Source organism: Scyliorhinus canicula, chromosome 18 (assembly GCF_902713615.1).
Source record: "Scyliorhinus canicula chromosome 18, sScyCan1.1, whole genome shotgun sequence".
Lineage (NCBI taxonomy): Eukaryota > Metazoa > Chordata > Chondrichthyes > Carcharhiniformes > Scyliorhinidae > Scyliorhinus > Scyliorhinus canicula.
In genome coordinates, this window is record NC_052163.1 from 33,350,646 (window position 1) to 33,367,221 (window position 16,576).

At 46.8% G+C, this 16,576-nt stretch overlaps 1 protein-coding gene across 7 annotated transcripts in view; it reads right to left on the reverse strand.

Moving 5' to 3' along the window:
* Positions 1-16,576, reverse strand: part of LOC119952971 (matrix-remodeling-associated protein 7-like) — a 116,749-nt gene that overhangs the window by 23,216 nt on the left and 76,957 nt on the right. For all 7 annotated transcript variants that reach the window (XM_038776627.1, XM_038776630.1, XM_038776628.1 and 4 more), the window contains exon 3: positions 606-696. In XM_038776627.1, the coding sequence (XP_038632555.1) occupies positions 606-696 (91 nt within the window). The remainder of the gene's footprint in view (positions 1-605; positions 697-16,576) is intronic.

A 16,576-nucleotide genomic window follows, 5' to 3' on the forward strand; every position in this document is an offset into this window, starting at 1 on the left:
TTGTAAAAAACGTCTACTCCATTCAGGTGGTATAATAAAGTTTAAATTGAAAATAAATCACACAGATCTCACACAAAAAAATTGTTTAGTCTCCCATTATAACCGAAAACAACTATTTATTTTACCTCTTGCCTTTCCATCATTACAAGAGTACAGAAAAGGTGGGCAAATAGCTGGAGTGTTATCAACCGTTTTAAGCTTTATATCTGCCAAGTTACTCCGTACACCTACTTTGGTGTACAGATTACTTGCCCACCAAGAAGTGTTAAAAAAAAACTTCATAGTCTGTTGCATGTTACAGCCAGGAACAATGGGTCCTGGGATAAAATGCTGTTCCTTAAATGTCAACTTTGGGTTCATCCTAGCACAGAGATTCAGCAACAAGCTTGGTCTTTCACCGATCAACCATCAATAAATGTTTATTATTTTCACACAAAGACAACTTAAAATACTCACCTCTATCGAGAAGGTTTAATTAAAAAGGCATTATGCAAATATAAACTCCATTATAAGCAAGGTGGTTGCGGGTAGAGGGCAATGGCGTGCAAGGGCAGACTATGCACAGCTTTTAAAATTAAAGTTCCAACTTGGTTTGGTCAACCTACCGTTGTTCTTCCTCCAGCTCTTCTCTAGTCAGTGTTTTTTCATAGCTGCTGCCTCGAATTTTGCCTGGACGGTACTCATCAACTAGGTCATCTGAAAAAAAAAGTTACATCATTGATAAAATGATGGTACTATGGTTACATATACTGAAAGCCATGTTAAATGGAGTCCTTAAGCATCTACAGGTTAATGCACATAGCATAGTCCTTTAACAGCAAATGAAGTTGAAAGAGGAAAAAGACAGACAGCTGGTAGAAAAATCACCACAAAAATGATAAATTGACTATTTATTCTTTAATGGGATGTCGGTATTGTTATGGATGCCTGGTTGGCACCCAATGGCCAAGATCAGCAGGATCCAACACTGGATGAACAGAGAGAAATTCCAGCTAGCCAGGGGGAACGAGCTAAGGTACCTGCAACTCAAAAACTTTCTACGAAAGAAGACAAGGACGTACCCACAACCACCACGACAGACATTACTGGAAGAGTTACTGGACGCAAGCATACTAGATAAAGGGAACAGTAGCGACATGCATGACCGACTGGTAGAAAGGGCTGGCACCGTACTGGACACAAGAATGAAATGGGAGGAGGACCTGGGGGATTGAAATAAGGTGGGGAGAATGGAGCGAAGCACTGCATAGGGTCAACTCCACCTCCACGTGTGCAAGGCTCAGCCTGACGCAACTCAAGTGTCACATAGAGCCCATGAGTACCAACCGACCACGACACAACTACTGTGTGTTATAAATAATATTGCCAATTGTACAGAGTTGCTGCTGTTGAGCTGGTGCATAATACGGGGGCAGCAGGGTAGCATGGTGGTTAGCATAAATGCTTCACAGCTCCAGGGTCCCAGGTTCGATTCCCGGCTGGGTCACTGTCTGTGTGGAGTCTGCACGTCCTCCCCCTGTGTGCGTGGGTTTCCTCCGGGTGCTCCGGTTTCCTCCCACAGTCCAAAGATGTGCGGGTTAGGTGGATTGGCCATGCTAAATTGCCCGCAGTGTCCTAATAAAAGTAAGGTTAAGGGAGGGTTGTTGGGTTACGGGTATAGGGTGGATACGTGGGTTTGAGTAGGGTGATCATGGCTCGGCACAACATTGAGGGCCGAAGGGCCTGTTCTGTGCTGTACTGTTCTATGTTCTATGTTCTAATACCTTACCAGTTACTTTATTTATTTATATTATTACTTGTTCTGGTATGTTTGTGTGTGCCCTTCTCATGTATATCTTATCCGATGTACGTAACGGTAAATATACTTTGTTCAAAAACCCAATAAAAAACATTTATTAAAAAAAGCATTGGCCGAGATACTGAACCAGATGCGTAACATTTTTAAGTCTGTGCAGAAAAGATAGATTCAGTGATAAGAAAAAAAAAGCTTAATCCGGCAATGTTCTAACACTACCCAATTATATGCAGTTTCTTAACTTTAACACAAACTCCCATTAAACACTTGGCACCAAAATACAGCTCACATTTTACTTACACATTCAGGCAGAAGGATCTCCACTCTGGCAATTTCCATGACTTGTTCTTTGGCTGTTTACATCTACGCTAGCAGGCTTCAACACCTGACTGGCTGATCGCCACACCCTTCCATTTCCATGTTTCCTGACCCATTTTGGCTGCCCATCTTCTTCTGCCTCCCGCCAACCCCCCCCCCCCCCCCCCCCTCCCAAAAAAGAAAAAACATTTTCACCCAGCCCTTCAAACAAAGCTTCTAACTGGAGGTGGCCAACCTTAAATCTGATTATTTAGCCAATTGCCTTTTCCTGTTTACACAAAAGGCTAGAGCTTTGCCATCCATATGAAACCACCTTCCATTGATAGACCAAACTCGTTAATGGGATAATGGCTTGTCATGCAGGAGTGTCCCGAAAGACAATGGATCTTTGGTAAATCACATTATGCATTCCCCAAGTTTTAAGTCTGAATGGGGGGGGGGGGGGGGGGGGGGGGGGGGGGGGGAAAGAGAGAGGCGAGAGCGAGAGCGAGAGGCGAGAGGCGAGAGAGACTCAGCCAGGTATGGGCATATGCCTTCGAGTTCAGACCAACAGCATTTCCTTAATCAGTTTAAACCTAGTGTCTGCTTCATTTTTGGTCCCGATTTCTGAAGCCAAATTTCTAAAAGCTCCTCATCATGAAAGTATTGCCAGCACTTACTGCCCAACCCCAATTGCCCTTGAATGTAGTGGCTCGTACGCCATTTCAGAGGGTTAAGAGTAAGCCACATTGCAGTTATTTACATGCAGACCAGACCAGACAGCAGGATTTCCTTTCCTATATTACATGTGAACTAGATGGGTTTCTATGACTAGTCTCACGGTTGCAATTACTGAGATTTGTTTTCAATTCCAAATTTTATTAATTGAATTTATATTCCATCAGCTGCCGTGACAAGATTTCAAACAGATGTGCTGAGAGCAGCCTGGGTCACTGGGTTAGTAGTTGTGACATTACCACTACCTATAATGTTCCTACTAAAAGACAAATCCTTCAAAATTTGAGACTACTCGATTGACTGAACTTGTGCTAATTATATGTACCAAACCATCCTGTATTAAGTACCAAGATTATTTTTGTTGTTCAAACGAAACACATCCCATAATTTACTAAAGTACCCTGATGTACTGTATCACTTAAAGTGTATTAATGGCATTTTAACTTCATTCGTTCACCTTCATTCACAAAACATGGTTGCATGGACAAGGCTAACATTTACTGCTCATCGCTAATTGTCCTCAAGGTGGTAGAGGGCAATCATCATAAATACAACTGAAGCAGCTTGCTGGGCCATTTCAGAGGCAGTCCACATTGTATTTGTTCTGGAGTTGCAAAGGCAGTCTGGATTAGGGATGATCAACATCCTTCCCCAACTTGTGGCTACCATAGCTATAAACTAGCTTTTTAATTCCATATTTAAATAAATGGATCGATTCCTTCACCGTGGTGAGTTTGGAAAGCAATCTCCAGGTCACAAGTCGAGGCTCTGAATTAATGGTGCAGCAACAACCACAATGCTGTCATACTCTATGGAATTTGCACATGCATTCGTAACGGAGCTGGATTGTTTTGCCTCATGTATTATTCTGTGCAATCCCCAAATATTGTAAACACTTGATCCCATGAATTTACATTGGCAGGGAGCCTTTAGCTTACAACCAGTGGCTCTCAAACAGTGCTCCATGACTCAAAATGGGATCACAAGAAATAACATTGTGTGGATCCCAATCCCCTCATTCTCCTGGCAGTGGAAAATAGCCAACCACAAAACCAAGTTCTGTGCATTGTACATTTTGATTGGCTACAGTAGCTCTGATCAGGCGTGCCATTATGTTACTACATGTTTGTCTAAAAACCATCAGGTTTCCCACAGCAGTACAATGCAGGCAGACGCAGATTTAGTCGCCGGCAGCTGCCTGGTTACGGAGGGCCTGGGATTATCAAATTTTTGGATTCAACAACATATGCCGATCTTGAAAATGCAAACTTTTAAATTATATACAGAATTATATTCTTTGACTGGAATCAGGTGTTGTATTAAGTGTTAAAACTGCAAATAACGGGGGCGGCATATTGGTTGGCACTGCTGCCTCACGAGCAGAGGACCCGGGTTCGATCCCGACCTCGGATCACTGTCCGTGTGGAGTTTGCACATTCTCCCCATGTCTGAATGGGTCGCACCCCCACAATCCAAAGATGTGCAGATTAGGTGGAATGGCCCACTAAACTGCCCCATGGAGACGTTTTTTTTTAAAGTTCCAAGTTGTTAGAGAACCTGAAACTCTGCAGAAAGGAGAAAAAAAAAATTTCTTCCCCCCCCAGTTTAATTCTTTGCTCCAACCTGCAGCACCTAAAATGGAAAATGTCGCCATCTAGAAATGCAATTTTTAAATTCATGTCAAATTGGAACAGTATGAACAATTTGACATGGCGATATTGGGAGAATAACGGGCTGCAATTTTCACACTGGATCAACAAAAAATAAACGACAGTAGTTTGACAAAGCCAAAGTGGTTTTGGTAATACAATTTTAGCTTGGTAGCTGCCCATTCAATCCCAATAGGCATGCTTAAACCTAGCAGTGGGCAAAAGATCGATCAACATACCACCCAAATATGATTAATGTTGCAAGGCAAATTCAAACTAGTTTTTAAAGTTACATTGCTTACTGGGAAGAGGGGCCACTAAATTTTGGAGTGGACAAAATGAGCCACTTGTTCAATTATACACATGAAAAACAAATAATTTCTGAACCTAGCCATCAATTATCCAAAATTCAGGAAACTTCAGTGACTGTCAAGTGTAAATTGAAGAGAAGAGCAGGATTAAGTGAAGTTCAGTCAGGGCTAGTTTAGGGAAGTTACAGTCACAAATACAAGGAATACGGGACACATTTTAAAAATCTACAAAAAGAACATCTTGGCTCAAAATCCCCAAGGGAGGCTCAGCATAAATTGCAGTGATCTACTGGAGTTAGTAAAGTTTGTTCCATTAATTATCTTGTACACAACAGCCTTGATGTATAGATAAGACTTAAATTGCAGTGTGATCTACCGGAGTTAGGAATATTTGTTCTATTCATTATCTTGTACATAACAGCCAGATGTACAGATAAAAGACTTTTGCAATAAAATCAAGAAAAAAAAACACTAGGAATTGGGCTTACCAGAGACACAATCTATTGGAGAGAAAAGGGAATTAAAAAAAAAAAATTATATTGTGTAGTGCATTTGAAATTATGCGGAAACTACACAACTGGGGTGGGGTGGGATGGAAAGTGGTTCTACAAAGGCATTTTGAAAGGCGTCCTCTACTACGGAAACCATGAACAAGGCAGCATATACTAGATCTGGGACATGTCTGTATAACGTTGGCAAGGCCAAGATCAGGTCAGCCGTGATATTATTAAAATGACAAGAGCAGGCTTGAAGGGACAATTGGTCTCACTCACATTTCTAAAATGTTACGCTCGGGAAAGGTCTTCATGTACAAAGATAGTTACTGTGACCTACTGCGTGTGCAATCTTGGTTCAAATTACAAAGATTTAGTTTCAAAACCCAAACAAAAGGAACAGTCAAATTGCATTTCCTGTTGAATTGAAGCCAGTTACCCAATGACCAGCAGTTACATGGCCTTAATTAATTAATTAAAAAAGGGAGCAGCTAGAATTGCTGACTGCTCACAACAAATCAAAGCTTTTCATCATCGTCTGGAAGACATCCAAAAGATACTGCACCACAATGTGATTAGATGATGCAAGGCAAAACCCATCTGTAGCAGTAACTTAAATTGTATTATGCTTAGCCCAAATTATTTGGTATTAAGCACGGCTCAGACAAAATGCTCGACTTGTTATTACAGTAATGAATAAGTTTATCACTGATTTTGCATCCTGCCATAATTTATTTACATATACTGCATTGTGTTTGGGTTCAACCAGCAGTTAAATAAAACCAGACATCAGGTGACCAAATCTTAGTTACCACCATTAACTCTTAAAGAGCTACAGCAGCACTTAATGGCAATTCAAATTCTGTAGCAGGTTGGTCATTTAGTTGCTAACTGTCAGTAATTTTGTTGAAACAACAGAATAATCGTCCAGAGTTAGCAGCTCCCAATATCCAATAGGACAAAATATGGAGAATTGGAACTTGAATGGGGTTGGAAATGTAATTTCATGACATTGCATGCAGTCTTTAAGGTCTTGAATCAGTCTCACCATAAAGCCCTGAGCCAATCCAAAAAACTCTACATCAACCACACAGCCGTCATCCATTCTGTCTGCAGTCTACAATGCAAGTCAAAACTATGTATATGAACTTTACTTAATCCCCAAATAACATTTGGAATCACCATCTATGGAAACAGACAATGCAGTATTACTGAATGCAATACCAACTGATTGATGTGTAGGAGTTGCCCAAAATCATGACTCATGACCCCCACTGATGTCAGAACCTGCCTGCATCCGGCACACAAGACGACTCCCCAAAAACAGTCAATATTCAGGGTCCTGACATTGTAATCTAGTACCTAGATCAAATTGGGGTGCTTCATAATGAACTAGCCAACAAGTTCCGAATGATATGATCAGAGATCATGTTTCATAGTCTCACCGAAGTTGGAATAACTCCCATGGTGTGGCCATGGGAGGACAACAATTATTTTAATTACATCAGAAATGGAGATAAATCATTGATATGAAGAAGAATTGGTGACAGCGAAAGCCTCCATTCACTGTTAATTTGATTGTTTGGTGATCTATTAGTTGATGCTCCTTCCCCTCCCAAAAAATCTTGGTAATCATCGAATACTCCAATGCCCCCTTTCCATCCTGGACCAACAAAATTACTTCCTTGTAAAACCAAAATTTCAACAGCTTCCTACCAGAGAGGAATCCTCCCATTTTATCTGTATCCTCCAAACCCTCAGTCAGTCTTTCACAGCTGTCCAATTGTCTATGGTCAGTGCCCCACTGAACTATTAGTTCATGGAACAGAAGGGGGTTCACTTTGGTGCACAAGGGATTTAGTCTTGCTGTAGAAATTGCCTAACTTGAATCACAACATAGATGCGGCCATAAAAAAGATTGCTCAACAGGGTACATCCATCAGGCTTTCCTCAAACATGCAAGATAATCAGGAGTGAAAATGCAAGTGGGATAATAGAAATAAAAATGCAGAAATATTATGCTCCGCTCAACAATTGTAGAGGGGGAAAAAAAACTGAAGTAGGTGATAAGTTCAACAATTCTGGAGATCCTAGTGTAGTATACAGTACAATGAGTGTTAACTTCAATGAGGCAAGTCTTTGCAGATTAGAGCAAACCGTGGTGGGCAACGGTTTGGAGATTAGCAAGAACAAAACAAGAATGGTTACCATGGAAAGCACAAGGGAAGACAATTTACAAGAAGAGGGGAACGAGAGAGTTGATCAAGCTTTTCTTGTATGCCAGATATTCCAGGAGATTAATAGATTCAAATTCTCAGTTGCGAAAATGGTTTTGGACACTAATCGATTGAAACACAATTTGCAGTTCCATCTGAGGTTAGGAGATAGGAAACAACTCAGAATATTGTGGTGATATAGTCACTGGGTTTAAAAACAAAATGCAACCCCTGGACAAGTTACAAATGAGATTAGAAAACTCAGCCCACACCCAAAAAACGTTTGCATACTAAATAACTGCATCTGATAAAATGATAATGTGCGTTGATAAACTAGATGAGTAATGGAGATTTGACCACACCAAGTTAAAGAAAAGAGAAACGAGAGGGGTATGTCAATCATAGCACACATAATGGAAAGAGGCTGGACAAACAGCAGTGATAGGTGACATTCTGAGCATGGAGACTGTTGAAGGATGGGCAAGTACATTTCAATGCTGACAAAGTGATGCCCATCCACTTGGGACTGCAAAATGAGGCAAGAGGCAAGAAACAGTGGACAAAGATGCATGAAATTGATCAAAATCACTAGCAGCCTGGGTACACCATACCTGAATTACTGAGCACTACAGCTTAGGATAAATTGGTTACAATTTCAAATGTACTTTAGGAGCTTAATAGCCCATTTGTTATTTTCCACCAGTAGCCATTAGCATGGCAAGATAGAAGAATGTTTTAACAGCTGCATGTTATCAAACACCCAAGACAAACAGGGGAACTTTAAAATAAGATCAATTCCAGCGTAAATCTTACTGATATTCCTCCCCTTCCCCAAAAGGGCCGTCCTGTCAATGCTACCAAATCAAGCTGCATCGAATAGGTTTAAAGGCCATTAGAAGCAGGACTATACCAGCTTGTTAAAGATTGGCATCCATGGTACAAGGGAAGAACAAGATCACCACAAGAATGGGTGACCTGGTTACTCAGGTATTCAGGATACGATGAAAAGGAAAAAAAAAAGAGGTTTGGAACAAATCAGCAGAGGCAACAGTAGAATACAAGTGCAGGATGCAATTTAAGAAAGCAATTAGGAGCAACCAAAAAAAGGTTAACGAGAAAGCTCTGCCTGGTAAAAGTTGGGGAAAGAAAAAAAAAAAAATCAGGATTTCTACAAGTACATCAATGGGAAGAGGACGACCAGCAAATAGGACCCAGGAGGGAACAAGGGGGCAATCTATGGGTGGAGCCAGAGACCATTGGTAGGGTGTTGAATGAATACTTTACATCCGACTTCAAGAGAATGAGGCGACAGGTATTGGAGGTAGTCCGAGGTTCGTTCTTGACCAAATTGACATAGGGAATGACAAAATATTGGGGGCTGTTGGCAGGCTTAGAAGTAGACAAATCTCCAGGTCCAGGTGAATTATGCCCCATTATACTGTGAAGGGCGAGGGAGGAGATTGCAGGGGCTTTGACCCAATTTTTTTTTTTTTTTTTTTATTCCTCTCTGGCCTTGGGAGAGGTGCCCACATAACTGGAGAACATCTAATGTGATCCCACTATTTATGAAGGGTTGTTGCGATAAGCCAGGGGAATGACAGACCAGTGAGTCTCACGTCAGTGGTAGGCAAACAATTGGGAGAAACTATTCTGAAGGATAGGCAGGTTTGATCTGGTGAGGCAATGTTTGACCAGGGAGAACATGACTTTGTCAGAGAAGTCACATGCAACAAATTTGATGGAATGAAGTGACCAGGTGTGTAGATGAGGGTAGTGCGGTTGATGCAGTTTATATGGATTTCAGCAAAGCCTTTGACAAGGTTCCACAGAAAATGCACACGAGATACAGGGTAATTTGATAAAGTGGATTCAAAATTGGCTTAGGTGTAGGAGACAGAGGGTGATGACAGACGGCTACTTTAGTGACTGGAAGCCAGTGTCATACCGGTGGATCCATGCTGGGTCCCCTATTACTCATTCATATAAACATAGATGACTCTGTAGAAAGTAGGGCCAGTAAATTTGCAGATTACACCAAGATTGGCCGGTGGTTAACAAATATGGTTGAGCGTCTTGGGTTACAGGAATGTTTAGATGGGATGGTCAAATGGGCAGAAAAGTGGCTGATGGAATTGAACCCTGAAAAAGGATAGAGGTGATTTACTTTGGAAGGAGCAATTTGACAAGTATGAAAGGCATAGATTACAAAAGCAGGGAGGTCATGTTGGGAATTGTACAGAACTTGCGAGGCCACAGCTGGAGTGCTGTGTACCGTTCTGGCCACCACACGAGAGGAAGGATCCGATTGCACCGAGGGCGCAGAGGAGATTCATCAGGATGTTGCATGGGATAGAACATCAAGTTATGCAGAGAGATTGGATAGGTTTGGGTTGATTGCTTTGGAGGAGAAGACTGAAGGGCGACCTGATCAAGGTGTACAAGATTGAGGGGCATAGATAAGGCGGAGAGGGTAGGATGCAACGGTTCCTCTTCAAGGTGAGGGGCAGGAGGAGCACGGTAAGGTAGTTTGTCTCATCCTTAAAAAATACCAGAGGGCGGCTTCCGGTTGCGGTGATGCGGAGCCAAGCCGCATGTTCGGCGGCTCCCGCTATTTTCAGACTTTTGGGTTCTTTTTAGGGCCCGTAACGGCGCTGGACGGACTTTTCCCGGTGTGGGAAGACATCAGCTACGCCTCTCTGCCAGTGGATGGACTGGACCAGGAGCAGGGCGGTTAAAAAAAAAAAAAAAATCGGCTCTGGAGCAGAGAAAGGTGCGAGGGAGGAAGACCAGGATGGCGGCGGGCGGGGCATCGGCAGCGTGGAAGCAGTGGGTGTAGGAGCTGAAAGCTGAGCTGCTGGAACCGCTAAAGGCCTCACTTGACAAGCTCATGGCGACTCAGGCGGCCCTGGGGGCAGAGGTCCGCGAGGTCCGGCAAAAGGCCTCGGAGAACGAGGACGAAATCCTAGGCCTGGTGGTGAAGGTGGAGTCGCACCACAAGAAATGGCAGGCGAGGCTGGAGGAAATGGAGAACAGCTCGCGGCGGAACAATTTGCAGATCCTGGGCCTCCCGGAGGGATCGGACTTGGGGGCCTACGTGGTCACGATGCTGAACTCGCTAATGGGAGCGGGGTCCTTCAAAGGGCCCTTGGAGCTGGAGGGGGCCCATTGAGTGTTGGTGAGAAGGCCCAAGCCCAACGAGCCACCAAGGGCAGTGCTGGTACGGTTTCACCTGTTCGTCGACCGAGAATGTGCGCTGAGGTGGGCCAAGAAGGAGAGGAGCAGCAGGTGGGAGAATGCAGAGGTCCGAATTTACCAGGACTGGAGTGCGGAGGTGGTGCAAAAAGGGCCGGTTATAACCGGTCGAAAACAGTGCTGCACAAGAGAAGGGTGAAGTTTGGCCTGTTACAGCAAACACGCCTCTGGGTCACTTATAAAGAACGCCAGTATTACTTTGACTCCCCGGAAGAGGCCTGGACCTTTGTCCAGGCAGAGAAGCTGGACTCGGACTGAGGATTGAGGGGGTGTTGGGGCATGATGTACAGTGTTCGGGCATGATGTACAGTGTTCGGAGGTTCTGTTCTCCCTTGCTCTTGTGTTGGTCTTTGTTTTTCTTTTGGGATGTTTTGTAGGCCCGTCGTGGCACGGGCCTTCTCTTCCCGCATTTTGGGTCGAGGGGCGGGGTTTAAGCTGGAGGCGCGGGCTTGTTCCCCGCGGTGGAGTCGGAATGGGAGGGGACTGTGCCGGTCCCGGGGGGAGGGGGGGGGGGGGGGGGGGGGGGGGAGGAGAAAGAGTAGGGGGTAGTGTTGCACCGGGAGGGGGTCATTGGGGTGGCGGGAGCAGCCAGGGTCAGCTGTCTTATGGAAGTACAACGAGAGGGGCAAAGCAGCTTGGGGGGGGGGGGGGGGGGGCGGAGCGCCGGGTTGCTGCTGGAAGGGCCGATGGGGAGCTGATGGTATTAGGAGGGGTCGGGACGAGGATCTGCCACTGTGGGGAATAGGCCTTGCGGGGACTGCGGGCACGTGGTTGGCCAAGGAAGAGTTATGGCTGACCGGCGGGGAGGGCGGGTGAATAGCCCCCCCGATTCGCCTGGTGACATGGAATGTAAAGGGGCTGAATGGGCCGGTCAAGCAGGCCCGGGTGGCCACACATTTGAAGGGGCTGGGCGCGGATGTGGCTCTGCTCCAGGAGATGCACCTTTGTGTGGCGGATCAGGTAAAGTTGAGAAAGGGGTGGGTTGGGCAAGTGTTCCATTCGGGTTTGGATGCGAGGAACCGGAGGGTCGAGATTTTGGTGGGGAAGAGTATGTCATTTGTGGCGTTGAGTGTGGTGGCGAATAGTTGTGGCAGATATGTGATGGTGAGCGGTAGGCTCCAGGGGGAGCAGGTGGTGCGGGTTAATGTGTACGTCCCAAATTGGGACGATGCAGGCTTTATGCGGTGTATGTTGGGCCGGATTCCATACCTTCAGACGTGGGGGGGGGGGGGCTTGATAATGGGAGGAGATTTCAATACAGTGCTGGACTCAGCACTGGATCGATCCAGGTCCAGGAGGGGCAAGAGGTCAGCGGCGGCCACAGTGCTGAGGGGGTTCATGAACCAGATGGGAGGATCCTTGGAGGTTTATGAGGCCAGGGAATTCTCGTTCTTCTCCCATGTCCACAAGGCTTACTGCCGGATTGATTTTTGTGTCTTCAGCAGGGCGCTGATTCAGAGCGTGGTAGGTGCGGAATATTCAGCGATAGCCATCTCAGATCACGCCCCGCATTGGGTGGATCTAGAGCTGGGGGAGGGGAGGGACCAACGCCCGATGTGGAAGTTAGAAGTGGGGCTGCTGTCGGACGAGGAGGTATGCGGGTGGGTCCGGAGGTGCATAGAGGGGTATTGAGAAACTAATGATAATGGGGAGGTGCAGGTGGTCTGGGAGGCGCTGGTTAGGGGGGGGAGCTGATTTCCATCAGTGCATATAGGGAGAATGGTGAGAAAAGGGAGAGGAAGAGGTTGGTGGAAGAAATGGTGAGGGTGGACAGGAGGTCCTGGAAGGGCTATTGAGGAAGCGTTGTAGTCTCCAAGCAGAGTTTGATATATTGACCACCAGGAAAGCAGAGGTGCAGTGGAGGAGGGCGCAAGGGACAGTATACGAATATGGAGAGAAGGAGAGTCAGATGCTGGCGCACCAGCTCTGGAAGCAGGAGGCGACGAGGGAGATAGGGTGAGTTCGGGATGGAGGAGGGAGTCTGGTGCAGAGTGCGAGGGGCATTAACGGAGTATTTCGGACCTCCTGTGAGGAGTTATACCGGTCAGTGCCCCCAGTGGAGGAGGGAGGAATGGACCGCTTTTTGGGCAAGCTGGAGTTCGAGTGGAGGAGGAGCAGGTGGAGGGTCTGGGGGCACCAGTTGAGCTGGAGGAGCTGGTTAATGCGATGGGGAACATGCAGTCAGGGAAGGCACCAGGATCCGATGGGTTCCCGGTTGAATTTTATTAGAAGATTTCAGACCTGCTGGGTCCGCTGCTAGTGAGGACCTTGAATGAGGCAAGTGAGGAGGGGGGCTTTGCCCCCGACGATGTCCAGGGCGTTAATCTCATTGATTCTGAAGTGGGATAAGGAACCCCTGGTTTAGCTCACTCAGCTAAATCGCTGGCTTTTGAAGCAGACCAACAGCACGGTTCGATTCCCGTACCAGCCTCCCCGGACAGGCGCCGGAATGTGGCGATTAGGGGCTTTTCACAGTAACTTCATTGAAGCCTACTCGTGACAAGCGATTTTCATTTCATTCAGTGTGGATCATATAGGCCGATTTCGCTCCTCAACGTGGATGCGAAACTGCTGGCCAAGATATTGGCCAGGAGGGTGGAGGATGTGGTGCCGCAGGTTATTCACGAGGATCAAACTGGTTTTGTGAAGGGGAGGCAGTTGAACGTTAATGTGCGGAGGCTTCTCAAAGTCATAATGATGCCAGCGGTGAACGGGGAGGCGGAGATAGTGGCGTCAATGGATGCGGAGAAGGCCTTTGACAGGGTGGAGTGCGGATATCTTTGGGAGGTTTTGAAGAGGTTCGGGTTTGGGGAGGGATTTTAGGTGGGGGAGGTTGTTGTATGATGCCCCGATGGCTAGTGTGGTGATGAATGGGAGGAGGTTGGAGAACTTTCGGTTGTACCAGGGGACGAGGCAGGGGTGCCCCGTTTCCCCTGCTGTTTGCATTGGCGATCGAACCCCTGGCCATGGTGCTGAGGGAATAGAGGAACTGGAGGGGGATAGTGCGGTGGGGGGGGGGGGGGGCAATCAATTGTACATGGGCGATTTATTGTTGTACGCTGCGGACCCGGCGGGGGGGATGCCAGAGGTGATGAGGATTCTTGGGGAGTTCGGGGACTTCTCTGGGTACAAGCTCAGCGTGGGGAAGAGTGAACTGTTCATGCTGCATTCGGGGGACCAAGAGAGCGAGCGAGCGAGCTTTCGCTGAAAAGGGCAGAGAGGAGCTTCAGATACCTGGGGGTCCAGATAGCTAGGAGCTGGGGGGCCCTGCATAGGCTCAACTTTACGAAGCTGGCAGAGCAGATGGAGGAGGAGTTTAGGAGGTGGGATGTGTTGCCACTCTCCCTAGTGGGCAGGGTCCAGTCGGTCAAAATGACGGTGCTCCCGAGGTTTCTGTTCCTATTCCAGTGTCTACCCATCTTGATCCCAAAGGCTTTTTTTCCAGGAGGGTCAGTAGGAGTATTACGGGGTTTATGTGGGCACAGATGACCCCAAGGGTGAGGAGGGTGTTCCTGGAGTGGGGTAGGGAAGTGGGTGGGTTGGCACTGCCCAATACGTGTGGGTACTACTGGGCTGCGAATGTGGCAATGATACATAGGTGGGTGATGGAGGGGGAGGGGGCTGCATGGAAGAGGTTGGAGGCGGCGTCCTGTGTGGGCACGAGCCTAGAGGCACTGGTGACGGTGCCGCTCCCCCCAGCAGTGTATTCTACGAGTCCAGTAGTGGTGGCTACCCTCAAATTCTGGGGGCAGTGGAGGCAGCATGGGGGGAGGGGAAGGCTTCAGTTTGGTCCCCGATACGGGGAAACAACCAGTTTGTACCAGGGAGGATGGACGGAGGGTTTTTGAGCTGGCACAGGGCAGGTATCAGGCGGATGGGGGACCTCTTCCTCGATGGGAAGTTTGTGACCTTAGAGGAGTTGGAGGGGAGGTGGGGTCTCCCCCAGGGAATACCTTCAGGTATATGCAGATTAGGGTGTTTGTTAGGCGGCAGGTGGCAGAGTCTCCACTGTTGCCGCCAAGGTGGGTTCAGGACAGGATGCTCTCGGGGATGTGGGTCAGTGAGGGGAGGATCTCAGCAATCTACCAAGTGATGCAGGAAGGGGAGGAGGCCTCGGTGGAAGAGCTGAAAGATAAATGGGGAGGAGGAGCTGGGAGAGATCGATGAAAGGACGTGGGCGGATGCCCTGGGGAGGGTGAATTCCTCCTCCTTTTGCGCGCGGCTTAGTTTAATCCAACTAAAGGTGCTGCATAGGGCGCATATGACTGGAACATGGCTGAGCCGGTTCTTTGGGGGGCCCAGCAAACCACACCCACATGTTCTGGGCATGTCCTGCGTTGGAGGGGTGTTGCAGGGACCTTGTCAAGGGTGGTTGACTCCAGGCTGGGGGCTCGCAATTTTCGGGGTAGCATCGGAGCCAGGAGGTGAAATAGGCCAGTATTCCGGTCTTTGCATCCCTGGTAGCCCGCCGCAGGATTCTTTTACAGTGGAAGGATGCGAAGCCCCCCAAGCGTGGAATCCTGGACCAACGACATGGCTGGGTTCACCGAACTGGAGAGGACCAGGGTTCGATCCCGGTCCCAATCTGTGTGGAGTTTGCACATTCTCCCCATGTCTGCATGGGTTTCACCCCCACAATGCAAAGATGTGCAGGTTAGGTGGATTGGCCCACATTCCTTCATTTGAAAAAAAATAATTGAGTACTCTAAAAATTAAAACAACAAACCTGGATGAGCACTTGGCTAATGGCATGAGGTAAGTCAGGTGTTTTTGATGTCTCAGTGGCGACTTGATGGGCTGAAAGGCCTCTCTGCACTGTTTTTTCTATGAATCGATGAACCATGCCAATACAAAATAGTCTCCTCAGGCAGTGAGAGGGAGGATAATTTGTCTTCACATGCAAGACCTGCTCAGCCACAACTTCACAGGAAAAGGCTAATCTTCAAAAGCCACCAGACACACCAAAGGACAGCAACACCTGCATCTCTACAATCTATTTAAACATGTCCAATAATAAGTGCCCGTCATTTATAAAACAAATTTATTCTTCTGTCTGTGTTCGAGGGAGTGGAGTTTACATTCCAGGTGGTGAGAATTAAAGTTTCTTTGCGTTTAAACTGGCATCTAGCCAAGAGTGACAACACTGAAAGAGAGTCAAGGGGGAAAACAAAAAAGGGGGGGGCAGGAATTGAAAACCTACCCCCACCACCGACAAAGATAAAGAATGCTGCGCTCATTGCCCCAAAACTTCAGGAAAGGAAAAAGGCAGGAGATGGGGGTCCCACATGCTCTCAGAAGGATTGCCTTTCCCTTTTCTTCCTCTTTCATTGGCCTGAAGGTATCCCAAATGTTCAAATCCTCCACAGGAAGTATCAAAAAGGATCGAGGTGTTCAAATAACGGCAAATCCTCCACAGCAGGCAACAAAAGGATTGATGCATCCGAATACAGGCATTTCTGCATACACACAATGAACGGAAATTGGTGACATACTCATTCTTGAGGGGGCTGCTTTTTTTCCCCCCCACCTTTAATCCTCATCGCCAATGTCATATTTCCTATTCACCAGTTAAGTAAATAACAACTGCAATGTTTCTTTACTACAACACAGACTTGCAGCTTCGTGGCTGCCAGGATCAAATCCACACTTGCTAGGGTAATCCCCACCCTGGTCCCTGACAAACACCACAGTAGTCAATATAAACTCACCGTCTCTAATATTTGACAGCAGAGACAGAAAGGTTATAAAGGCTCGGCAGGGGGGGTACGCAAAGATAATTATGAACCTTAATGGGACATGGGAAATTAATTCTTTATTCTAATGC